Source organism: Rhinolophus sinicus, linkage group LG12, assembly GCF_036562045.2.
Source record: "Rhinolophus sinicus isolate RSC01 linkage group LG12, ASM3656204v1, whole genome shotgun sequence".
Lineage (NCBI taxonomy): Eukaryota > Metazoa > Chordata > Mammalia > Chiroptera > Rhinolophidae > Rhinolophus > Rhinolophus sinicus.
The window spans coordinates 46,335,795-46,362,876 of NC_133761.1; the positions used below are offsets into that span (position 1 = coordinate 46,335,795).

At 38.3% G+C, this 27,082-nt stretch overlaps 1 protein-coding gene across 5 annotated transcripts in view; it reads right to left on the reverse strand.

Moving 5' to 3' along the window:
- The window catches only part of LYST (lysosomal trafficking regulator), a 171,071-nt gene that overhangs the window by 20,233 nt on the left and 123,756 nt on the right, over nucleotides 1–27,082 (reverse strand). For 4 of the 5 annotated variants that reach the window (XM_019746974.2, XM_074316725.1, XM_019746975.2 and 1 more), the window contains 11 exons: nucleotides 24,757–24,902; nucleotides 24,573–24,669; nucleotides 23,625–23,686; nucleotides 22,189–22,244; nucleotides 19,987–20,139; nucleotides 16,885–17,129; nucleotides 12,360–12,426; nucleotides 10,886–11,042; nucleotides 7,922–8,062; nucleotides 5,218–5,435; nucleotides 1,662–1,892 (listed from right to left, as the gene is read on the reverse strand). In XM_019746974.2, the coding sequence (XP_019602533.2) occupies nucleotides 1,662–1,892; nucleotides 5,218–5,435; nucleotides 7,922–8,062; nucleotides 10,886–11,042; nucleotides 12,360–12,426; nucleotides 16,885–17,129; nucleotides 19,987–20,139; nucleotides 22,189–22,244; nucleotides 23,625–23,686; nucleotides 24,573–24,669; nucleotides 24,757–24,902 (1,573 nt within the window). Of the gene's footprint in view, nucleotides 1–1,661; nucleotides 1,893–5,217; nucleotides 5,436–7,921; nucleotides 8,063–10,885; nucleotides 11,043–12,359; nucleotides 12,427–16,884; nucleotides 17,130–19,986; nucleotides 20,140–22,188; nucleotides 22,245–22,397; nucleotides 22,482–23,624; nucleotides 23,687–24,572; nucleotides 24,670–24,756; nucleotides 24,903–27,082 lie in introns of those variants that run through there. The other variant, XM_074316726.1, reaches the window with a different exon arrangement.

Genomic DNA, 27,082 nt, shown 5'->3' on the forward strand with positions numbered 1-27,082 from the left:
ACCCGAATGAAATGAGGGAACGAAGTGGGGCTACATCTGGGGACAGGTCATTCCGGGCGGAGGGAGGAGTCAGTGTGAAGGTCCCGCAGTGGTAGTGAGGCAGGTCGTGCACCAACTTAGAAGAGTTAATCAGCAATGAGTATACCAGTCAATTAAGTGGCATTTGTTACTTTTCAGGGATGTACTATTAGATTATTTTGACAAGTTAAAATAATAGATTCTAGTTAAAAAGAATGACGTTGGTAATGACAAAGACTGAAACGATTTGTGAGGCTTCAAAACCTTCTGAGTTAAAACGATAAGTAAACACAAAGCGTGAAATACAGTTTTCAATTATGAAACACAACATTGGTGATCTGGTTTCACCGAAACACCATTGTCTATCATATAGGTATTTTAAATTTGTGTTTTTAAATTGGTGTTTTCAATTTGTGTTTTTGTTTGCATTTAACATACAAATTTGATATTTGTGAGCTATGAGCACAAAGCATTTACATTCAGTATTCTATTTGTGTTCTGCATTTAGTGTATTTAAGTAACATTAAGAAACAATTATTAATACAAGGTCTGTGAAAACCGTTTTCTCTTAAAACAAATCACAGATCTCAGTATGAGATACACTGCCTTGTTTCATCCTAAGGCCCTTCACAACCTCTTTTCTTGCCTTCCTGTCTTCTGCGATTCCCTCCGGCAAACCTTTAGAATACTTTACAATTCATGGTCTCCCATCTTATTATGCTGCTTTTATAAAGAAGAATTTAGTTGACAATTAGAATCCAACTTACTGTTAAGGTTTTCTTGCTTTGTTTTTCTATTTCAAAGTAAAAATTATACCTACTTCTATTTTAAGAGTCAATATTTTTTATCAATTACAATCTGGGGAAGCCAAAGAATATGTAAGGTCCCCGTTCATGGTAACCGTCACACCTCTGGTCAGGCCTTTTGGTGGGAGGTGATCACCGGGATGCACGCATGTGTGCACCGGCATGCGTGCACCGGCATGAGTGCACCGGCATGCGTGCACTGGCATGCGTGCACCGGCATGCGTGCAGTGGCGTGTGTGCAGTGGCGTGTGTGCAGTGGCATGTGTGCACTGGCATGAGTGCAGTGGCATGAGTGCAGTGGCATGCGTGCACTGGCATGTGTGCAGTGACAAGCATGCACTGGCATGCGTGCAGTGACGTGTGCACTGCATGTGTGCACTGGCATGTGTGCAGTGGCATGCGTGCACTGACGTATGTGCAATGACATGTGTGCACTGCATGTGTGCAGTGGCATGCGTGCACTGACGTGTGCAGTGGCATGCGTGCACTGGCATACCCACGCTCCAACTGTCCTCTAGTCCTGGGCGGTGCCTCTCCTTTCGCCTGCCAATTACTGTTGTCTCTGCCTGGTAAGGCTTCCCCTGGTAATAACCCAGGGGTTACTATCTGACCTGCGCTCCCAGAGCACTCTTCACACTACTAACCCAGCATCACTAACACAGACATTGCTGGAAGCTGCAGGCATCTGTGTTCACTGGCTGGTACATGTCTTCATGCTGGGACTGTGCCTTTTATTTGGGGCCCTTAAGCACCTGTGAGAGGGCCCGGCATCTCAGGAGGTGAACCTGACATCTCAGGAGGCTTCTGCTGAATTCTATTGAAATCCCAAGGACATACCGGATAGGCGACTTCTTTGGCCTGCTCTCGGGTTTCCCGGAAAGCAAACTGCACTAACAACCCCACGGCAGCAGGAAGCTCTCCTTCGATGTTGAGCTTGGAGCCAGGTCTGCTCACGTGGGCTGACTGGAACAGCTGACGGGGGGTCTGGCCGTAGGTTTTAATCATGGTTTCTAGAGCTCGTCTCTGAACAGGATCTTCAACTGCAGAGACATCCATTCCAAAATACGTCTGAAAGGTGAAAGAGTGAGAGAGAGCCAGAGGTTTGTATAAAGTGTAATGGGCAGTCACACCAAAGGGGAAACACCGTGCTCTGTTCTCAAGGTCATGGTCCACACTTCTCGGTTTGAAATGGACATGGTTTTGCAATGTCCATAACCATCAATGGTCTCACTGAGATTAGAATAGGAATGATCAATGTTTCTGGAGGGCTGACTGAAAATAATGCATCTTGACTGGTGCTGATTAGCTATGTTTATAAAATTGATTTTTAGCTTAGGACCAGAGAATATCATATACGACTTCATGTATGACACGAAATTACTGAAAAAGTCAGTCATTTGTCCAAAGTAATATACAGGAAAAGGCAAAAATGAAGTTAAGATAACAAAGTCAGTAGGTAGTTCAAGAGTTATGAAGGTTCTAATGAAAATTGTATAAGTGAATCCAAAAGAGCAGCAGTGACAATTCCAAGCTCTTTAGGGTAAAGGGTGTCATCACACTTCCTTCTCAGTGCCAGCATCCCTGAGAGGCAGAGGGAGAGTGTCACGTGTGTACTTCTTTATTCCCAAGGCTGGCAGTCAGCAGCGGGGTACAGATCTGTCTTGTTTGTGTGAACCCACCATACAATTTACCTTTTAGCATTTAATCAGTCATAGCAAATTCATTTACAAATCTAGATATGACATTTCTGTAAGTGCTGAGATAACATTTCAAAGACTCTTCAGAAATTAAATAACCTTCAGCACCACTCCCTCCCAGTCTGTATCTTACACATTTTTCTAACAAGGCACTGCTAATCAAATACTTATAGAAATGCTTGTCTGAGCAGGGTCAGCCTCATGGCTGCATGACTTAACATATTTAAAAACTCAAATGAAGATTGGAATAATCTTCTATCCAGGACTCTTTTTTCTTTATTTTAAAATAGTGCTTCCTTATATTCTCTGGTATCACTTTCTAAGTGAACGCCATATATTAGTGAATGATGAATTAATGTTAAAAGACATTTCTACACTCCCTTCAAAAGCTAACCTTTATTTGTACTTGTGTATGTCAGACACTATTCTATATGAATGTCCTTCTGTATTTATGAGGTTGGTATTATTGTTCACATTTTAAATATTTGTACATTTAGGTACAGAAAGGTTGAACTATTTGCCCAAGGTCACATGGCAAGTGGCAGCGTTACAAACTGAGAATATGAAGTCAATTCTGAATTTAGAGACTGTGCATTTAATTACTATACTTCATTCCGTCCCACGAATTGAATTTTATAAAATTCCTAGAACAATGGCATAAACTCTAGCCTTTTTAAAGTTCTAAAGTTCCAAAGAATCAGTGAAAAAAATTCCAGTAAGATGAGAATTACATGGTATATTGCAGCATGCATATACTTTTAATGTGAAGTTTATATTAGACTAATTGAAAAGATGGGGCAGGATTGTAGGCACAGAGTATACTAAAGTCAATGTCAAAATTCCTAATTGCTTTTAAAGTTACATTTTAGATCAAATATGAATGAAATTCAAAAATTATACCTGAAGCCTTGTCTTTATTTTATACCACTCTTATGTATAAAATTATTATTCACCAAACTGTATTTCTTATTCCCCCTTTTCAGAACACTTTGCCATAGCATTTATCTTCTATTAGAATCATCAGGAAACCTGTCTTATTCTCTCTTCCAGACATTAAGTATCTTAAGGACTTTAATTTTCTATTCCCTTAGAGGTACTCAAAATAACTACTGAGCAAAATGAACTAACGAGATTTTTATTTTAAAACTACTATTCAGGAATGGATTTCTTGCATAAATAAGCCCAAACATAGAGTGTGTTACTGTAGGTTCTACGTGTGCATTTTAGCTGTATCTGTATAAACACGGATGAATCTACACAGAAAAAACACATTGGAGGGGAAGTCTGAGATCAATCTAATACACCACCTAATTTTAAAGTTAGGAAACCTACGAGGCTAACTGTCCATGCAGTGGCTTAACGATTCATCTGTTGTACTTGCTGCCTTTAGGCAGCCAGTAGGCAACACCAGGAAAGAGCTTTCTCCCCATAATTCTCCCTTTGACTTTTCACTCCTTGAAGAATTTGAGACGCCTCATTTGGACCCCACTCCCACTCCTAGGCCCCAGCTTTTCTTCTAGCCCTACTCTCCCCGCTTGAGTATTACTCATCTTTGCAACTCCGGAGCCGAGCAAAAGAAATGTTTCCTGAATAAATAAATTTTTGGTAGCCTATCTAATAACATCAAAAACTGTATGTGAAAGTGTAACAATTCTACTTCTATGAAGTTAGCTTAAGGAAATAAAGATGTACAGAAAGAAATAACCTCAGGAATCTTATTAATTTTAATAGCAAACAAATACTAACTAAATAGCCAACAATAGAAGACTGGTTAAATAAATGATCTTTTAGCCATACTTGGGAACAGTAAGTAATATTAATTTTATTGTATAAATTGAATGATAGAAAAAGGTCTAGAAGGTGGTTTTGATATTTATCTCTGTATGGAGACATCAAAGTTGATTTTTGAATTCCTGCCTTTTGCAGTCTGTATCTTACACATTTTTCTAACAAGGCAAAAATACTGTTTCTGCAGCAAGAAAGAATGATGCCATGTAAAAATAGATTATGTATACAGGATAGTGTGTAGAAAGAAGTTTACATGGCAGGCCTGTACTGCTCGCCTTGGAAAGTCCTGCTTGCAAGGTTGGCCCTTGGCTGGCACCTGGGAACATGGATTTCAGGAGAGTTCCCACCATTCCCTAACTGGTAAGAGTGTCTCACTGTGTGGAAACTGTCTGCACAAACACTGTAGTTTATATTGAACACCTGCTTCCCTTCCGGGAGTCTGAAATCTCAGTATATGTGTGAGAGAGGGTACCTACTGTCAAAACCCTGGCCTTTGAGTCACTAATGAGTCTCCCTGGTAGACGACATCACACATGGTGTCACAATTTGTGCTGGAGGAAGAAGTGTGTTCTTTGATTCCTGGGAGAAGACTTTTGGAAGCTTGCCGCAGGCATCTCTTCCTTTTGCCAATCTTGCTTTGCTTCCATCACTATAATGACCTTAGCTGTAAGTCTGACTCTATGCTGAGTCCCTACGTCCTCATCCAACCTGGGCATGGTCTTGGGAAACCCCGACAGATAGTACCTCAGTTATTTTTAAAGAGGTGAAATATAAAACCTGAAAAATCTTGGGCAACAGTTTAGTGTCATTGCCAATTCTCTCTGATAACTTACATATTTTAAAGAAACAGCCTACCAGCTAACCTTTAAATATTCAGAAATGCAGAGTATTTTAAAAGAGTCACTTACAGCAGGATGAAAAACATTGATGGCTTGAACGGACGCCTTCCCTTTTTGCTTATATCCGAACACCAAGTCAATCCACTGACAGATGTTCTGGGACACGTGCTCAGACTCTAGAGCCTGTCGATGGATGAGGATAAAAAGACGAGGGTCGTTCCGGGCCCAAGGCGGGAGGTTGACGTGATTAACCCGTTCACCGTTCTGCCGCACACCGAAATCAAAGCCTGGGAAAGAAGACTCATGTTAATGCATATCCCCCCTAAAGCATGCTTCATCTGGCCCACTGAGCAGGTCTTCAGAGGTCACAGAAATAGCGACTGTATGCTATGACCAGGAAAAGGGGCAGCAAAGAAGACAGCGACACCATTGCTCATCCACTTATTTAGCCAGTCACAGAGCCGCATGGATCAATGCTATTGCAAGTAACTTTGAGATCTTCCAACTTTATCCTGTTACCGCTTTATAACATACTGAAGAAAAAGCAGAAAATCATTGTCTGCTGATTCTAATATTCCATTAATCAAATCTTCAAATGCAGTAAGTGCTTAAATATCTATCTATTCAACTGCCAACTTGGTTAAAATCAAACTAAGTCTTTGTATAAGCATTTCTGAATTAGTGGTGTCAACACAATAAATTCAGGATTATTTCTACTTAGTAAATATCAGCATTTTGGGGTTAAAAAACTCAACTCATACAAAACATCCACATGCATAGAATGAATGTCTTAGTCTGTGAACTTTATGGAAAGTCTACAGGTCTGCTCTGATGTAATTCCTTCTAAGCATCCTGCGAATAACAAAATTACCTCAGCACACTGAGTAAGGGGGTTCTTCTGTGACATAACAGAGCTGTTACCTAATTGTCTCATCAGTCTGCTGGTGTAAACAAAAACCTCAGAAGTCATCATTTAAAAAAATTGTCCTAAAAGAAATGTTACCTTTGAATAGAAACAGTTTTTTGTGCTATTTTTTATGGGCTGAAAATCTGAATGCCACAACAGAATACAAATGAAAAGGGACCTCTTAAAAGCTGATTAAGTTCCTGTAAAATTAAGTTGCTGTCTGCCTACTTCTTGATCTTGTGAGAACAGGTAGAAGGATTGTCACTAATTTTGGAAGCATTCTGAAATAATGTAGGGGAGGGGCTGTTTGCCCCACAGTCATCTTGCAGTCAGAGCCGGGGTGATTTAGGATGCACTGGTTGAGCTAGACACTCTTCACCCGGAGCAGATGAGTGGACGCACAATGAGAGGCCTATAGGAATGCAGGTAGGAGTGATACGATGCACATTAGAGCAGATGATATTTTCCAAAAATGGCTGTAACAACACTTGCTGTCTTGCATGCTTCTCCAGCATCTTGCTACTTTCCCATCAAGCGGAAAATTCTATGATCCTTCCTTCTGACCATGGGCAGGCACTGTCACTGCCTCCTAAACAGAATGCAGTGGAAGTGACACAGTGTGGGCTCCAGGGCGAGGATGGACAAGGTAACGCAGCTTCTGCTCATCTCTCTTGGGACACTAGCCTTTGGGACCTGAGCTGCCAAGTAGGACATCCGAGGCCACCATGCTGGGGAAGCCTACACTATTCCTTGTGGAGAGACCACTGGAAAAGCACTGACACTAAGAGAAGAGAGATGCCCGCCAGCTGCTGTTTCCCAGGCTAGTCCAGCTCTAGCCAATCTCTCACTGCATGAGAGAGCCTGGGCCAAACCAGAAAACCCACCTGCCGGAGCTTTCCCGAGTTTCTGAGCTGCAAAGACTGTGACAGATAACAAATGTAGTATTGTTGTTCTGAGCCAATAAGTGTTGGGGCTATTTGTTATACAGCCATAGAAACTGGAACTTACATATCAGAAAAGATGGGCAGAGAAAACAAGCAGTACATTTAAGTAGAAGCCCTAATCTGAAAGCCACTCAGGATCCCAAAATGCAGGTGCTGCTTTTACCGAGGCATTTCTCACGTGGGCAACACCAGGGAACACGCCCCAGGGAATCAGAGGTTGGATTTATTATATTAACCATTCTTCAAACAACTCCAGACAGGCCAGTTGGTACAGAATGAAATTCTACAGTAATTTCCCCAACATTAACTTCTCTGAAGATATAATTCTCAATTTCATATATTCCTAGAGGTCAAAGAAAAATATGAAATTGAGTAACGTAGGAAAACAACCCAACAATACCACTTAAAGGGTTAACTGATCACTAGGGTGGACCATGACTCTTGGTCACCGCAGCACGGAAAATTTGATTTTATTGTCTAGTATCCCTTTTCGTTATTAGATATTTCTGGTTAGAGTATTTTATTTCTAACTCGGGTATTCTTCATTAAATCATTGGGATTTTAGTGAATTTACATTGTGCTTTCAATAAATTCATGACTCTCACTTTTTTAAAAAAGTGAGCATATTTATAACCTTGTAATCAGGAAAAAAATAAAGCAACTTCTGTAACAAAATAAAAATGCAGGTTTATAAATACTTTTAATAGTTAAAGTTATAGTTTTCCAAATTATTTGGTCCTATAAAATACTTAAAATCCTCAAGCTCACTTGGAAATAAAATTATATACTTAATAAATCAAGGTATTTCTCTTCCTTACAGACTCAAATTTTAGGACTTACAAAAGCTATTTTTATTTTTGAAAAATTAAAAAATAAGTACAAATCCTCAGAAATATAAATTAGAAATGATTTACTATTATACCTTCTCGATTAACTAAGAACTCTGGGAGATAGAAAAACTCCGGGATAAGTTCTTTCACGTCAGTCATGGATTCAAAAGATGAGAGACGCCAAGTTGTATTTGTAGAATGAAAAGTTCTGTCTGGAATGTCAAAACTTTGATCTGTAAAGAAATACAAATAATGCAATTAACACACCAAGACCTGATTCCATTTGAAGGCTGTCATAATTTATTTTTACTACTTCAAAGATTAAAATGATGTTCATTTTGTTTGTCCATAGTTTAAAAGAGGTTATTCATTTCTTCTTGGAAATAAATATTTCTGTACATAATTTAAGACCACATTATATTATTTTAAATCTGCACTGTTTTCATAATACATATAACTAGATGAATTTATATCATTTGTTTAATTTGATGATTGTCTACCCAAGTAGAATGAAAGTTCCATGAAAGCAGGGACCTGGGGTAGTACCTACACAGCTTAGGTACTCAATGATGGTTTATTTATTGAATAAATGAGTAAAAAGGAAGTCAAATTAGAATTCAAGTTGGTATAACAGTTTTTTCCCTATCAGGAAGCAAAATTATTCCTTCACCTCTCATTGTTAAGGTGACTTTTTTCTTCTTTCTTTTTCTTTGGAGGGGGGCATTGATTTTAGATGTTCTAACTCTAAGCGAAAGAATTAAATATAATTTCCTATGAATGAAAATGAAACTAAGCATAATCACTCCTTTGCTAGGTTTTTCTGGTGTAGACTATTAATAATCAAGAATTGAGTTTTGACCTGTCTCTTTTCTGTCAACAGCTATCAGAGTTTCTAGCCATGTGGGGGGCCTAGAACATGAAACGCGACCTGAAAGCCAGCCCTGGAAATGCCTCTGAACTTGCTGAAATTTGAACATGTCTTTTCATTTGGGAACTGTCACAGACTTAATCTCAGCATCAAGTAAGGCACAATTTTTAAAAGATGTGCTATTTTTTTCCCCCAAGCTTGAGCTGCTAGCTGCTCTACTGAGCAACATTTTCTATTACTTCTATAACTTTCTCATCTAGTCTGTCGAGTCAGTTAGCACTGGCTGGCCACAGAATAAAATCTGGGAAGAAATGAGGTTTATAAATATTTCCTTTTGCTCAGAAAGTAGGGACGGTCACTTAAATAATATTTACTAACTCACTCAGGAACAAGAGTTATCAACCTACGTGGATTCCAGAATAACTAAAGGCAAGTGTGTAAGGCTATGATGGAGTCACAGGATCTGGCCTGGAGCCTGCAGAGCTGTGGGACAAGACAGGCACACTGAGGGCTCTGTTCAGATCTTCAAACTCTCTATAGTTTCTTAATTAAAAAAAAAGAAAACCACAGATCCCTATAATCTAGAACATTCATGTACTAAACTACTGGCTCATAACCAGTGGCAATTTGGTCCCCCAGGGGACATTTGGCAATGTCTGGAGACATTTTTGGTTGTTAAAACTTGGGGGGTGGCATCTTGGGTGGGGGCCGGGGAGGCTGCTAAACTTTCTACAGTGCACAGGACAGCCCCACAACAAAGAATTATGTCGATCAAATGCCTACAGTGCCAAGGGAGAAACTTCTGGGCTAAACCAGAAGTCTAGAAATAAAATCAAAACCCAACATAAATCATTTTAAACCAATCAAATGAAACTGTATAGGGATTAAGGTACTCCCTGTTCTTTAAAAAAATCATTCCTAAATACACAATGAAAAAAACTTAGCATAATATCAACATGTACAAAAATAATTAAGAAAGATTTGTTGATTGGGGGTTTCATATTACATTAAAAGAAATGGAGGGCAGTAACCGTTCTGTTATACATCGCAGTGGTCCCAGACCACATCTGAAACATTCTTTCACTCTGACTGACACTTTTTCATAAGGACATTCATAAATCAGAACATGTCCAAAAAGATGATCAGAATGACAGGTTTGGAAAGCAGAGCCAACAAGGTGGCTTAGACAATGGTTTTGAAGATCCCTTCCTAAGTATAGAACTGTCCAGTTTCTTTTTGGCAGCCCTGGCAGCAGCTGTGGTAAGACCTTGCATTCAGGAGGCTCTCAACCTAATGTCAGATTAACTAAGGATAATTAGTCTGGGGACAAACAACATTGAGAGGGAGGAAGGGGTGAGGGTAATAATCTTCAAATATTTGAACAGCTGTCATTTGCTTTGGAACATTTGCTTTGTGTACTTATAGAGGAACAAATATAAGAAAGCCCCTTTCATAGACTTCAGAGAGCGAGGACAAAATTCATTCCTCCAAGAGGGTACATGTGAGTAAAATGTCTAAAGAAGTTCAAGGGCTGAGGAAATGAACGGACAATGATTCCACAAAGGACTGTGGGTGCCACAAGGAACAACTACAGAGCTAGGACCACACTTCTTATTAGAAACCAGTAGGTGAGTGTGTCCCTGATTGCACACAGATCGGTAAATTCACCTTTACCAAATCAATTTCAGGCCTGAAGGCTGCCGCTTAAAACACCGAGGTCGAGGATTATTAACTAGAAAGTTACTATGGTGAGGGTGGCAGTGCAATGCTCCTCGTGTTTATTTAGGAGGCATTTATAATAAATTACAAGAACATATTCCCCTGTAGGGTCCAAAGGTAACACATGTGACTGGAATAATTACAAGGTTGAACATCTTTAAAAGTGAATTGCATACACGCTTAAAGGGTAAAAAAAGTAAATTTTATGGTATGTGAATTACATCTTAATTTCCATAAAACAAATTGCATTTTTATAAACTTAGACCTGTTTAATTTAAAGCTAAAATTTGAGACATTAGCACGATGATTTGGCTTACTGCAGGGTTTTTGAAGAGAATACGGTCGAAGGAATAAACAGAATTCTTTTTCTTGTGGTTTGATTAGTGTCAAGACGTTCCCAGGAAGTCAGCCAGGTTTTCTTTTCTGAGGACCAATATGGCTTCTCAGGGAGTTATAAAACAACCCTTACCTTGATAGGCTAAAAACATCTTCGTGAAGGGTGGCATCCTGACCAGGAAGTGGAGCACGGTGCCGCTGTTGGAGTAGTGGGAGCCGTAGTGGTAGGGCTGCACGGGGGGCAAGGGGTCGTCCTCCCTCGCTCCCTTGCGGTACTCCTCCTCCAGGTACTGAAGGAAACGGGATGACAGAATGCATGATGGCGAGCTCCAAGCAAAGGGAAGCTGGAAACGCCACCCTCGTCTTCTTTTCCATCCTCGCCACCACCTGTGACACCATTCGCCATGGCTGCCCTCCCCTCGTGTTCGGACCTCAGCCACCTTGAGTATCCAGGGAGGGGTCTCCTCCTTGGTGCCCTGCTGAGGCCATCGCCCAGCCTGCACCTCTACCTGCTCTGCACCCTCCTCCCAGCTCCGCCCCGGCAAAGGGTTCCTCATGTCTGAGCTGATCAAGCACCCAGTAAAGGAGAGCTGCTCCCATCAGTAGTCTGTTTCATAATGGACGGGTTCAGGATGTAATGCTGTGTTCTTTACAGCAGTGCTGCTCTAACAGGGGAAATGCAACACAAGTGTAATAGCTGTATGAACTTATTGGAATTCTAGGTACAACATTTTATAGCTGTTTTGCAGGGTAGTTACACAGAGATGACAAAAAACAAAAAAAGAAAGGTGATTTTTCACTACTCCTATCTTCCCGTCATAAGTAGGAGGCCCAACCACATATTTATCTGTCACTATTTTCGTCTCCTGCTTCTGCCTGGCTCTGAAAACAAGATCAGGTGACAGTGCATTTCTGGAGTCACTTCTTGATCTCCACAGCACTGCCCCATTTTCAACTATGGAGAATCAAGCAGTGACAGTATAATATGCTTGGAGGGAACTTCCTGGACTCGGCCATGAAATGATGTGCTGAATGTGAGAAAACTGCTCCAGCTGCTCCTATCTTGATACTGTTGTGAAGAATGCAACATGTGACTAATGAATTTACTTGCATTTCAAACAGAATTTTATTAATTTCACAGATAGGTAATTCATTTCTATTTTTAAACTTTAAAATCTGGTAAATTTCTGTTAATAAAGCAATGCATAATTAGCTGACTATGAATAATAAGGGGTTACAGTGTATTATAAATATAGTGTTATCATTACAGAAATAACACTAGGGGATACGAATAGCATGTCCCTGAAAATCTTTGTGATTTTATAAGGAATATAGTTATTTATATATTTCAATATGACAATGGATATTAACTTCCAATTTATGCCCCAAGAAGTGTACTTCTTTTCTGGGAAAAGTGTTTCCAGAGAATTGAGACAAAGAATAATATCCAAAATCATATGATTTCTAGTTATTTGTCAAAGTACAAGGAAGTGAAAAATATAAATCAAAGCTATAAATTTAAAATTTATAAACATAAGTAAAACACAAGTCTATAAAACAAAACTCCAGTTTTCATTTACCAAAATATAAGGAAAAATTAAACCTACCTTGTATGTATCTACATAACGGTCTTCTTTTTCTTTATACTGCACAGCTATAGGCTTGGAGAGATTTCTACAAAGGAAGAAATAATGGAGAAAATAGAAGTATTTTGATGCTGTCAGGGTTAAGCTGCCTAGAGGTTTGCATCCTGTAAAACAAGTGATCAACCAAACACTCGGCCCTTAGATTAGTGCTTACACGTGTTGCTTCTCAACTCACAGGCACCATTCAAAATTATGGTTTCATAAACTATTAGGGTAGAATTTTCTGAATAGATCCACACTGCTATTAGGAATTCCTGACTTATGAGTAACTTCTACAAGAAGAGCTGCTATCCCTCCTCTTCCTGCTTCGCCTACTTCCTCCAGAATCGTGACTGGTGTTGCCCATGGCATCTGAGTCTGACCAAGCCCTGGGAGCTCCTGTGCCCGTTTCCCAGTCAGGCAGTGAAGAGTGATGGGCAGTTTGGATAGGAAATATGATCGCGAGGAGATGTTATGCAAGTATTAGGTTAGTTAGTGAAAACTGAAGAAACTATACAGGCTTAAAACGACCAAGCTGAGATCTGGAGCGGGAGCACTGAAATTAATACTTTGCGCAGACTGTGCGTGACACCCCGTGTACAGCATGGAGAACGTGAGCACGCACGTGGATGTGTCTGTGCTGGGTTCTCACTGCGTCAGGGCGGCCACAGAACGGAATCAGGAGCCCTCACTTGCACAAGCTGCGGAAGAGCAAGAGAAGAATAGCCCTGAGGAGCAGGACGGGGCCACCTGTAGTTTCAACATCTGGCGAAACTAGATCAGCATCAAGATTTGCCCAAGTTTCAGTAAGTCAAACCAGGTCTGTTAGCCAGATGTTGATATATTTATATTTTTGGATAATTATTTCCTAGGGATATTGAAATTACTGATAGTAAACACACTAATTTTGTTTCTGAGACTTTTCTAATCCTAAAAACTTTGCTAAGAAGTAAAAACAGTTGTATAGAATAGCTATGAACTCACATCTCAAAAAAAGAGAAATCCTGTTTAAGATCCTGGCATGCAATTTTTTCTAAATAGCGAAAATAGGTGTTTTTTTTTAATACAAGTAGTACTTGTTGTGGCTGAAAAATCAGAAATGACTGATGAGCAAATAGAATAAGCCAAAACTCAGCCACAGTACAACACTGCGTACTGTGGTATTATTACCCACAGGTACAACATTTTGGTATACACCTTCCCAGATGTTTTCCTGCTTATCTTTGTATATATATTCACTTTTTAAATAAAAAAAACGTCTTTGCCTGCCTATAGTGTACATTTCTACAATATAATTTTTAAAGGCTGCAACATATAACAATCTACTCAGACCTCGTGTTGGACATGTAGGTTGTTTCTAAATGTAGGTACTTTAGAAAAGGACATGAGGACTTTCCTTATGCCTAAGTCTCTGCTTGCAGTGCCAGCACCGTTATTGGCAATGAACCAGACAAACCAATTTCCTGCCTCATGAAACTTACTTCCAGTGGGAACCTTTCTGGTAGAGCACACATCCTTCACTGTAAGTATTTCCTAAGAAAAAGTCCTAGAAGTTAAGTTGCTAAAACAGAGCATGCACATTGAAGAGTTCTTTGGCTATGTATGAGCGTGTTATGAAATCGCCTTCCAGAAAGATTGCATCTATTTTTTATCAGTGGTGTATAAATTCAAATGTCCATCAGCAGTGTATAAATAATGTGCATTTGCTACTTTTTAATTGACCAATACATTAAACTGAATCTGATTCTTTGAAAACTGTCTGAATGAGGCCTACTTTTCAGCAATGATAATTAAAATACCCAAAAATATACCAAGTAGTAAATTTGCACTTATTTTTTCTTTAAATAAGAGAATATTTTTTAAAAATTGAGGTATAATTGACATACAACATTGTATTAGTTTTAGGTGTAAAACATAATAATCTGATATTTATATATATATTGTGAAATGATCACCACAATTTGTACAGTTAACATACATCACTATACATACTTACAGGATTTTTTTTTTTAATGATGAGAACTTTTTAAGATTTACTCTTTTAGCAACTTTCAAACATGCATTTCAATATTATTAACTATAGTTCCATGCTGTACATTACATTCCAGGACTTATTTATCTTATAACTGGAAGTTTGTACCTTTTGACCCCTTCACTCATTTCACCCACCCCACCCCCCATTCCCCACCTCTGGCAACCACCAATCCATTCTCTGTATCTATGAGCTAAGGTTTTTTTTTAGATTCCACATGTAAGTGAGATCATATGATATTTGTCTTTGTCTGATTTATTTCACTTAGCATAATGCCTTCAAGGTCCATCCATGTTGTCGTAAATGGCAAGATTTCATTCTTTTCTATGGCTGAGTAATATTCCGTCACATATATGTATCACATGTTCTTTACCCATTTATCTCTCAATGGACACTTAGGTTGTTTCCATGTCTTGAAAACTGTCTGAATTAGGTCTAGATCATTATTGTAAATAATGCTGCAATGACCATAGGGGTGCATATATCTTTTCGAGTTAGTGTTTCCATTTTCTTTGGATAAACATGCAGAAGTGGAATTGGTAGATTATGTGGTAGTTCTATTTTTAATTTTTTGAGGAACCTCCATACTATTTTCCATACTGACTGCACCAATTTACATTTGCACCAATGGTTCCCTTTCCTCCACTTCCTCGCCAACATTTGTTATTTCTTGTGTCTTTTTGCTAACAGCCAGAAGATTTTTTTTTTTTCTAAGTAAACAGAATATTCCCTCATCAACTAGGGCTATTTGGTTACTCTAAAATGAAATTCATTCAGGAAAGGAAGGATAAAAGCTTGATTCTTTTCCTTTAATTGACAAATTTCAAAAGTAACGAATTGGTGCCCATTTACATCCAATGATGACCAGTATGTTTAGTTTTGCTTTGATTTTTGGGACCTTTAAAAAAAGTACTATGATTAACTTAAGTTTTTTTTTTAATTTAAATGTGTTTCAGTCAGTTGTAGTCATTATTCTTTTTGATGCTCAGATTGTCCTATCTTTGGCAGTGAGAGCCACTTTAAGCTGGTTCCTGAATCCTTTTTTTTTTAATCATGGTAAAAAACACACAACACAAAATTCACCATCATAACCAACCTCAAGTATACAGTTGAGTTGTGGTTAACTATATTCATTGTTGTACAGCAGATCTCTAGAACTTTTTCATCTTGCAAAACTAAAACTCTACACCTACTGAACTACAACTTCCTACCTCCCTTTTCCCCTCCCTCCCCATCTCCCAGCATCCACCACTCCACTCTCTGCCTCTAAGAGTTTGACTACCCTGGACAACTCATGTAAGTGAATCACACAGTATTTGTCTCTTTGTGGCTGGCTTATTCCACTTAGCACAATGTCCCCAAGGTTCATCCATGTTGTAGCATGTGACAGGACTTCCCTCCTTTTTAAGGCGAATAATATTCCACTGTATGTATGTACCACATTTCCCCCATCCATTCACCTGTAGAGAGACACCTAGGGTACCTCCACCTCTTGGCTACTGTGAATAATGCTGCAATGAACATGGGTGTGCCAAGTATGGCTTTTTGATAAGGCTATATTAGTTTCCTTGCTCTCTGACACAACAAAATATCCCACCCAGGCTTATCCTGTATGTTTTCCTCTAGTAAATGTAGAAGAAATGAGAGAATAGGAAATCATCATGTTATAACCCCTAGTGAAATAATTGACTCAAGCAATAATCATCCACGAAAGAAACAAGTTCAATGGGAGCCCGAACCCACACATCAAACTGAGCATCACCAGCATGGGATGTCCTGTGCCTTCTGACATGGGCCATACGAAGTTCACACCATCACCTACACTAAAGAGTAGCTGCACATGAACCTAAGCAAGTATTTATTAATAGAACTAATTTCCAATCTCTAGGAAATACAGAGGCTAGAAGAAAAAGCTAAATACTAACACGGAATGAGGGACATCCTATCAGATAAACGTCCTATTTTTTTCAACAACTCAAGGTTAGGAAGAAAGAGGAAACTATAATCACAAAGATGAAGGCTGTTCCAGATATATGTTTTTAGAGAGAAGTGACCAAAGGTGACAATGGGCCTGATTCAAGCATACAACCATAAAAAACACCTTTGCTATCATCAGGGCACGTTTCAAAATGTCCTGGGTATTGGATTATACCATGACATTATTGTTAATTTTCTTAGATATGATAATGGCACTATGGTCATGTAAGAAACTATCCTATTTTTTCCTGAGAGATGTGTATTGAAGACCATAGTAGTAACATAACAAGATGCCTGTCATTCATCTTAAATAACAAGGAAAAAAGACAATGCAAGTTTGGCAAACATCTTCATCATTGTTGGGTTGGGGTCATGGACATATGGGGGTTCATCATATATTCATTCTATTTTGTGCATGTTTGAAAATTCTCACGGTAAAAACTTTAATGAAATAAACAGCATATCGTCGAAGCTGAAAGGTGATGATGTTTTTGTTACCTGTAGACGGACGGATCGCCGAGGTCGAGGGTTTCACTGACATAGTCAGACAGGACGAACGGGAACACGGGGTACTGCATGAGGTCATTGAAGGATCGGCCGGCATGTTTGTTTAAGTGAGTCAAATATTCAAAGTTAGTAATTTGCCCAGTATACCATAAATTTGTCAGAGCAGTGATGTTGCCATATTCCAGAAGGTTGGGGAGGTTATTTGTTAGTATACTGTGGTACACATCATCACGAACCTACAAGGGCGGGAGAAAGGAAACAATCAGGTTTCATTTTTAGGCGGACGTCACTTCCTTCCAAAGAACCCATGATAGTACAGGCATGTTACTAATCTCAAGTACTCCAAGAAAATACTTTCTGCCCAATGACATGGCCAGGCAGAGAACTGAGACTCAAATGCGGGTCTTGCTCCAAAGATTGGCCTCTTAGCCACTGTCTTGTGCTGCTGGAGAATCTGTTAATAAGAAACTGAAAAAAGTTTGTATAGAAAAGTCATGTATAAACAGATCCTAAAAAAAAATTGTTTTTGACAAAGGAAAAAGAAGAATCTTCATCTAAATAAATGCAACATGATGTAGAAAAAAAGCACATGGTGTTCTGAATTAGATAGACCTGGTCTGTTTTCCTGCTTAAACCCTTTGTGCTGCAGTTACAACATCTGTAATATGGGGGTAATAATATTTATTTCATGAGGATGAAATAAAATATCCTGAATGTAAAAGAAGGTATTTGATTTTCACTACTGATTGAAAACTAATACATAAACTCTTTTTTAGAGATTCACAAACGTACTGTCACAGAAAAAGGGTATTCTGACTTCTTCTAAAGCAATTCAATGATGATTGGTAATAAATGGAAAACTTAACACTAAGCTGTATGCTTAAAAAATGGTTACTACTGTAAAGCTTAGGTTCGGTATTTTTTACCCCAATAAAAAAAGAATAGGTTCAAAGCAACACCCCCCCCAACCCCACCCCAAACAAAAACAAAACTGAAACCTAAACCTATAGTCTAAATCTGCAGGTTGCCAATGGCTGAAGCTAAGGGAATTTATGATGGTCTGCATACCAAACCCTGCAAGAAAAAGGAAGCAATCATTTGTTCAACAAATATTTACTGAGCACCTACATGCCGGTGTGTTCACGGTGCTGAAGCTTCAGCACTAAACAAAAGAAAGTCCTTATTTCTAGTGGCGAGACCACGTTGGACCTATTAAGTCCTATAGAGAGAAACAGAGCCAAGTAAAGGAGCTAAGGGAGGCTTGCGGCAGGAGTGAGAGAGGGGTTCCTATTTTATTTAGAGTAGTCAGGGAAGGTCTCTCTGAGAAGACGGCATTTGATCAGGGAATGTGAAAGAAGTAAGGGAACGAGTCCTGTGGATTTCTAAGAGGAGAAGCAGTCCAGGCAGCACCCGGGGGAGCAGTAAGTGCAAAGGCCCCGAGGTGTCACTGTGCCTGCTGTGCTCAAGGAAAAGAAGTCCCCATGGATGGAGCAGAGAGAGAGAGGGACAGAATGGCAGAAGGAAGAGCAGAGATGTAACGAGGTGCCAGATCCTTCAACACTTTGTTAGGCTATAAAAGGTCTCTGGCTTTCACCAAGTGACCCGGGAAGTGACGGGCAGGCTTTGAGTAGAGGAATGGCATGATCCGACCAACAGCAGCTGCTGTGTTGAGAACTGTCTGAAGAAGAGGGAGTGTGGAAACACGGAGACCAGTCAGGTAGTGTAAAGGTTTAGGCAAGAGATGACGGGTGGCCAGATGGCTCAGCTGGTTAGAGCGTGAGTTCTTAACAACAAGGTGGCCGGTTCAATTCCCGCATGGGATGGGTGGCTGTGCCCCCTGCAACTAAAGATTGAAAACGGCGACTGGATTGGAGCTGAGCTGTGCCCTCCACAGCTAGGTGGAAGGACAACGACTTGACTTGGAGCTGATGGGCCCTAGAGAAACACACTGTTCCCCAACATTCCCCAATAAAAAAAAGAGATGATGGGGGCTCAGACCAGGGTGGTTCAGCGGAAGCGGTTGGATTCTGGACGTATTTTGATGGGAGAGCCAGCGGGACTTACTGATAGAGTAGGTGTGTAGGGGATGAGGACCAGGAAGAATCTGGAATATTCCCAAGGTATTTGGCAATCAGAAAGATTGGAGTTGCCATTTACTGAGATGAAGAACACTGCAAAGAGGTTTGGGGGAAGATTAGAAGTTCAGTTTTGTACATGTTACACCTGAGACGCCAATTAGACTTCCAAGTGGAGATGCCAGCTAAGCAGGGAGTTAACTGAGTGTTCAGGGCAGAGGTTTGGGTACAGGTATAAAGCTGTAAGTTGTTAGAATACAGCTAGTGTTCAAAGGCAAAAGACTGGATGAGAAGAGAAGAGGTCTGAAGAATGACCTGAGACACCGGAAGGAAGCATCTGCCAGCAAGACTGGGATGGAGTGGCTAGTGAGGTACAAGGAGAAATCGGAGAGTAATAACCCAGAAGCCACTGAGGAAGGTTTCTTTATTTTCTTTAAGAAAGAGAACTGTGCCAAATGCTGCTGAGAGGTCCAGTAAGAGGACTAGGAAATGGGACCATAGGGTTCAGCAACACGGACGTCACTGGTGACCCTGACCAGAGAAGTTCTAGGTGGAGTAGTGAGAAGATCTGCCTGAGCGTTTCCATAGAGAACCGCAGGAGGAACTGGAGACAGCAGGCGTACACAGCTTTTCTCAAGAGGTTTTCTATAAAGGAAGGAGACAAATAGGAGCTGAAGGAATTGGGCGTGGGGCGGTCAAGAGAGGATATGTCAAAAGTGGAATCTACGAAAAGTTTAAACTACTCCTTTCAGGTAGGTTCTGCATTCATTCATTTACTTTTCACAGATACAGTCACTTTGGGGAATCATAATTTAATGCAGTTTTGGAGGACAGAAATAATCTAATATAACCCAGGGTTTTCTTTAATTAGGACTTAGAAATAAGACAATTTTTGATTTCAGAACCTTTCAGTGAATGAGTTTAAATAAGTTAAACCTTCATTTAAGTAGTATGACTAGAGTTACACTGGTGCCATGATGACTTCAAGAAATGTATCTATTAATAAAGCCAAATTTACCTTGGTGTTATCAAATGCTAAGAGGAGTGTTCTGCCATTTGTTAAAAAGATTTCCACGGCGTTATCTCTCAACTGCCACCAGCGCTTGTGAACTTCTTTGATTTCTTCATATGTCCAGGAAAAGGATGCTGGTTCCAACTCTCCCTGAAGGCTCTAGCACAAAGGAAATGGCTGAAAGCATTTGCCTTACATGAAGTATAAATAATCGTTGTCGTTTTAAGATTTTTAAAAAAATATCAAATGCTATAGAAAGTCTACCTTTTGTTCCAAAATGGCAGGTCAAATTCCTCGAAAATCCTCCTTGTACTAAACACTTCAAAATGCTGAATAATACTTAAGGAATTTTTTAAAATAAATACTTTATTTTTATTTTTTAATGGACTTTACTTTTCAGATCTGTTTTAGGTTTAAGAAAATTAAGCAGATAGCACAGAGTTCCCATTTTTCCCCCTTTGCCCTCAGTTTCCCTGTTGTTAGCATTTTGCATTAGTGTTGTGCATTTGTTATAATTGATGAGCCAATATTGATACATTGCTGCTAACTAAAGTCCATAGTCTACATTAGGGTTCAGTCTTGGTGTTGTATAGTTCTACGGGGTTTTGACAAATGTTTAATGAAATCTACCATTACAGTTCACACACAATACTTCCACCGCCCTAAAATTCCCGTGCTCCCCCTATTCTCCCTCCACCCCCCTTAACCCCTGGCAACCTCATCTTTTTACTGTCTCCATAGGTTTCCCTTTTCCAGAACGCTATATAATTGGAATCATACAGTATGCAGCTTCTTCAGACTGATTTCTTCTACTAGGCAAATATTCTTATAAATGTATAGCTGACCTTACAAGAAAGCTAGGGAAATTAAATATCCAGGAGTCAAAAGAGAAAAGAGAAATTTGAAGACCAGCAGCGAGGAGGCAGTGACACTCTGGCCTGCTCTATGTATGTTTGACGATTGTTGTGGGTCCTGGTTACTAATTTTTAAAAGTAGCGCCAGGAAATACATTACAAATAAAATAACATGTTTTAATGAAAATGTCATACTCGTATTCTCATCCTTAAAACCAAATCCTTCTTGTTTAAGCTTCAAGATTCAACATACATTCAAGTTCACAGACATTCATTTAGCACCTACAGGCAAGGTGCTCTGCCTGAAAGAAATCAGATAAAAAGAGGGTGCAGATATTTGTACACACATCTAAAACGCAAGACAGCAAATGTCACATAAGAAGAACAAGTGCTACTAAAGTACAGAGGAAGGAAGGATCCTTTAATCTATTAAAAAGCAAGGGTATTTTTAGGAGAGTTTTAAAGGAGGAAAATGTCATCTTTGGACCCAGAAAAATGTTGGCTCATATATCAACTATTAAATTCCCTGACTACTAAAAAGATACATCTTGAAAAAATAACATAACTATACTTTTACTGACTGCTATAAATGCTGATGTAATTGGTATTAAATCATGAAAGAGTGCCAACTTAATTTTGGAAGCTATATTATTTTTATGAATTTTTTACATTATTTGTTTTACAACTAAATTTTATATTTTCATTCAGTCTCTTTGAATCAAATATGTATTCACCATTAAACCATACCTGATCTTATTAAGTATAACCTTAGGAATTTCTGGCTTTAGAACTTTTCAGAAACAAAAAGCTTTATTTCTCCTATTACAAGGATTTTAATACAATATTTTAATAGCATACAGATGAATCCAAATGGATAAAAAGCTTTACTACACACACACAAAAATGTGACATAAGAGACTTTTTGTTATTTCCTGATTAATATCAGTATTTCCAGAAAAATAAAAATGATGATTACTAAGCTATGTGAGTATCAGGATAACTTAAGTTATTCAATTATGTAATATTTTCCTTTCTTTTTGAAGGCTTGATAGTAAACTGGGAGTGGCATGGAGCAATTACTGGTTGCTACTTGCTACAGAGGACAGTGATGAGAAAGAAAGGCCAAAATGGAAATAACAGGAGCACCTGAGAATTTGACTCATGGGCTGACTGCCGTGAGCCAGCAGAGGGTCTTCTTTTCAAAACTGTATTTCAAAAAACGTTCAGACAAAGCTACACAAAAAGACAATAAATGAGCTCTAATAGTTCTACCTGCTCTGTGGTGAGATACCAAATTTATACATTTGAGGAATCTGTGTGGATTTAATTAGTGCAAACTTAAGCTTCTACTTACCGAACTTTCAACTGCATCAGAAGCATTATCTTCCACAAAATACATTCCACATTTACCTGCAGAATATAACCATAAATGAGTTTAAAATGTATGGACACTATTACCTTACACAGTTAAAAGCATGCCCTTTGGAGCCAGTGGCCTGCCTTGAATCCCAGCACCGGAAACAGTTCTGACAGTACCTACTTTTGAACAGCATCCATGAGGTCTCAGGCAAGGTGCTCAAGCTCTTTGTGTCTTAGCTTCCTCATAAAAAGAAGGGGGTAGGGAGAAGACTCTATTTCACAAGGTTACTGTGGGAATTAATTTAGAATATATGTAAAATGCTCATTCATAGTGCCTGGCACTCAGTGCAAACAAATATTGGCTATTTATTATTACTAGTATATTCTTATATTATCTTCTTATACACTAGTATAGTATCTCACTTGATTTTGTCACATATTAACTGAAGTCAAGCTGTAAACCAAATTTTCTAGCAATAGAAGAATCTTTAATGATTTCGCTAACTTAAACACTCAACAGGGCGGAAAGTCTTTAAAAAATCGTCCCCCAGTTTTTCCTGCTTCACAAACTGTCATTAACACATGTTGTGATGTCATCGTCATGTATCCAGATGCTAAGAACTGCCCGGGGCTCTGTACCGCGTGCTGGTCACCCCTGAGCTCTGGCATAGCAGCTCAGAGATGGGTGCTGTCTCCAACCTGTGGTCATGGGGCTCAGTCCTGGCAGGCTCGGAGATCAGCACGTCGGCCCTGTTAGCCTACAGCGGTGACGCTCAAATCTGAGGGCTCGCCAAAATGCAGATTGCTGGGCCCCACCCCAGAGGTTCAGATTCATTTCCTCTGGACTGGGGCCGAGAATGTGCATTTCTCAGAAATCCCATATGAAAACAATTCTCACCAAATGTAGCTATACAGGTATCCAGAGATTGACAATTTTGCCTTTCTCTGAGAAGTACAACAGGAATATAAATTATGAATCTCAAGGTGGAGATATTTCTTATGCATAGGTGTATCTGTTAAAATAGTAGGCATATAAATATACAGTAATTCTTCACTTTAAAAATCAAAACTGCTGCATAATAAAAGGAATGATTAAATATAAAAATGCACACTCATGAAGAAAGTCAACTTTATAAAAATAAAAAGGCAATTCATGTGCTTTTCAGAAAATAAAACTGTCATTTCTTCACATGAGTCATATGCATTATATATAATGTTAAGGCAAAACAACCTATTTTAGGGAAAGTTTATTTCTCTAAAATAAACTTTATTAAGTTTATTAACTAAAGTTTATTTCTCAACTTATTTTAGAGAAAGTGATTTTAGAGAAAGTTTATCTCATTTAATGGCAATGCGTCAAAACAGTGCTTCAAACTAAGAATAAAATAAGGCATGGTGGATATGTGTAAAACTCTTCCAAATGTGACTTACCTAATAACAATTCACCAGCTGTCTCTCTAGATGGTGCAACACTGATACATCTTCGATTCACTCTGTCAAAACATATTTAAAATTACTATGGTTAAATGTTTTGACCAATTTTAGAAAGTATAAGCTTTATCTTATCTAGTAAAAGATTTCAGCAAAGCAGACTGGAGTTTCAAGCACAAGATGTCAAAACCCACATGAAAATATGATCTCATTTTTTAACATTCTAGAAAAGGAGAAAATGACTGAAACTTTTAGAAAAGGCTAATAATACCTATGCCCCAAATACAGAATACAGAGATTCAGTTGTTTAAAAGGGACTTCAATATTTTATATTTTCCAATAAATAAGCAAACCTTGGTTCAAACACATAAAAGAAACCTAGTATTCTAGGAAAAACAGGAGATTTAGTCAGAAATGTGCCTCTATTCTTTAGTCAAATCACTTACATTCTGTGAGTCTCAGTTTTTCATGTGTAAAATGAGCATGGTAATAAGTGACCCATTTGCTACTCGACAATGTTATGTGATACCTTGGGTGTTACTGTAGTTTTCGTGTAACAGATAAGGAAGCTGACAGGAAGGGTAAGTAACTTGCCCAAGAACAGACAGCTTAGTACTAGGAGGCCCAGAATCTGACCCTTTCATCACTACACTGGACTGCATCTTGACGCCACCAGAGCGCTATCTACTTCAGAGCTGTTAGAACGTCAACTACGGAAACATGGATGCCAGCGAGGTCCAGAGCATGGTGCCTGAGGTCCAGTGAATTCTTCCTGTCAGAAATGCCTTTTCCTTTTGGATTTTGGCCATTTAACCTGTCCTCTCTGAACCATGTTTAGGACTTCTGCTAAAACCACAGCATTATCTAAAATAACTACTACAAAAGCACTACAACAGACTACGAAAATCTGCTTCAACAGAAGAGAAAACGTCTTATGGATTCAGTTACCTTATAGACTCACTTGCAGCTTTGTCTTTTACAGTAGAAGAGAAAGAAGAATGAGTTTTGTCTTCAAAGAGATAAGAGAGTGGTGGTTTGACCAAGTCTGTTGAGGAAAAGAATACGTATTATCTTATCCAATGACCACAGTTGTCTGATCTATTTATATGTCGAGTCAAGAAACTGGCAGTACCTTCTGATTTCTGTCTATCCCTCAGGAGATACTTGTTTGGAATAGTTAAGTAACACCTCTGTAAACGCCTCCTCTCTCGATTTGGCCCTTCTGTTGGATCCAGCTGCCATGAAGTTGGATAGTAGATAGGGTCATTCCAGACTGCTCTGCAAGTCAAGAGAAAATATTTTTTGAGTGTCAGTTGGAAGTACGTGCAGCTTTAAAAAAAAATCACTGTAGAAACTGAACAAATCAAAATTAATCTATTCAATTAAAAAAACCCAACTATTTATATAATGAGACTAGGGAATACACACATGTAGTACAAAAGAATAACATTAAAAAAAATAAGTCTCCCAGTTCCCTGCCTAGAGGAAAGCTCTGCTACCAGTTTCTTGTATCCATTAAAAAATTTAAAATATATAGATGACTATTATGAATGCATTAGCAATGCAGTGAGCTTAATGTAGTTAAAGAAAAAAATCGATTTTCCAAATTAATTTTTTACATTTCCCATTTTGCTTACTATCTAATTAACAAACAAAATTAGTTCATTTTTGTAGTATAAATCACATTTCTTAAAAGATTTCAAAAAATTAATATTTTAAATGAAAGAAAATAGTAGAATCATATTAAATACATTTTTAGAAATAGATAAGAAAAAAATTACCCTTAATCCTCCCTTAAACATATCAAAATACTGGTAGTGGTGATTTTCTTTCATTTTTAAAAATTACAGTTATAATTATTATGTACACCCATTCCTATGTCCTATCTTCTTTCACCGAACATATTATATTCTTAATTATCATCATTTTAAGTGGCTGACTAATATTGCATTGATTGGATACATCATAATGTATTTAACTCTATTACTATTATTATAGTAATACATGTGTTTCCAATTCATTCTCTAGCATAAATAATGCAGAGATGAAAACCTTTATTGCCCTTCCATATTTTGAATATTTTCCTTAGGATAGAAACACTAAAATAGGATAACTGAAGCTCAAAATAAAATGTTTGTAGGATTCCTACAATACAATGCGAAAGTATAAAAATCACCAAACCTCTGACCAAGGACTAAGACACATTTCTTCCTGCTGTAGACATTAGCACCTAAAAATTATTTGTGTAACATAAAAGGTAAAATATGGTATCTAAAGGTTTTAAAAAAACAACTTAGCCTCTAGCAATACTGAGTAGTTTCCTATCTGTTTATTAAGTCTGTTTGTCTTATGTGAAGAGTGTATTCATGTCTTTTACTCATTCAAACTTTTGGGATGTTAATATTCTATTTCCAAATCTTTATGAATTTTTTAAATTATAAAAATATTAACTTTGATATATTTGCTGAAAATAAATTTTTATGTTTTGTTATGCTTGCTACAGTTGTTAAATACACTGGAAAAATTAAAGTTCAAATCCATTCATTTCTTTGCAGTTTCTTTTGTTGTGTTTGATCTTAGAAAGTTACCCATCCATCAATGAGATGATAAATACACTATTTTCTCCTACTTCATAAACTTTTTGGGTTTAATTCTTTCATTCACCTGAAATTTACTTTAGTGTATAATAATTAGGGTGTTTTAGCACCCCAAAAACATACTAATCACTTATCTTATGGCCAACAGACACATGAAGAATGCTCAACATCATTAATCAGCAGGGAAATGCAAATCAAAAGCACAGTGACATACTACCTCACACTGGTCAGAATGGCTAGTATCAGTAAGTCAACAAACAAGTGTTGGTTAGGATGTGGAGAAAAGGGAACCCTCATGCACTATTGGTAGGAATGCAAAGTGGTGCAGATACTATGGAAAACAGTATGGAGATTCCTCAAAAAATTAAAAATTTAACTACCGTAAGACCCAGCAATTCTATATCTGGGTATTTATCCAAAGATATAAAAAACACTAATGCGAAAACATATATGCATCCCTATGTTCATTGCAGCATTATTTACAATAGCCAAGATATGGTGGCAACCTAAGTGTCTATCGACAGACGAATGGATAAAGAAGATGTGACATGAATATACAATAGAGTATTAATCATAAAAAAGAATGAAATATTGCCATTTGTGACAAAATAGATGGACCTGGAGGATATTATGCTAAGTGAAATAAGTCAGACAAAGGCAAATACTGTATCATTTCACTTATATGTGGAATCTAAAAAACAAAAAACGAACAAAGCAGAAACAAACTCAGACACAGAAAACAAACTGATGATTGCCAGATGAGATGGGAGTGGGGGGCTAGGCCAAAAAAGGTGAAAGGGATTAAGAAGTATAAATTTCCAGTTTTAAAAATGGTCACGGGGATGTAAAGTATAGCTTAGA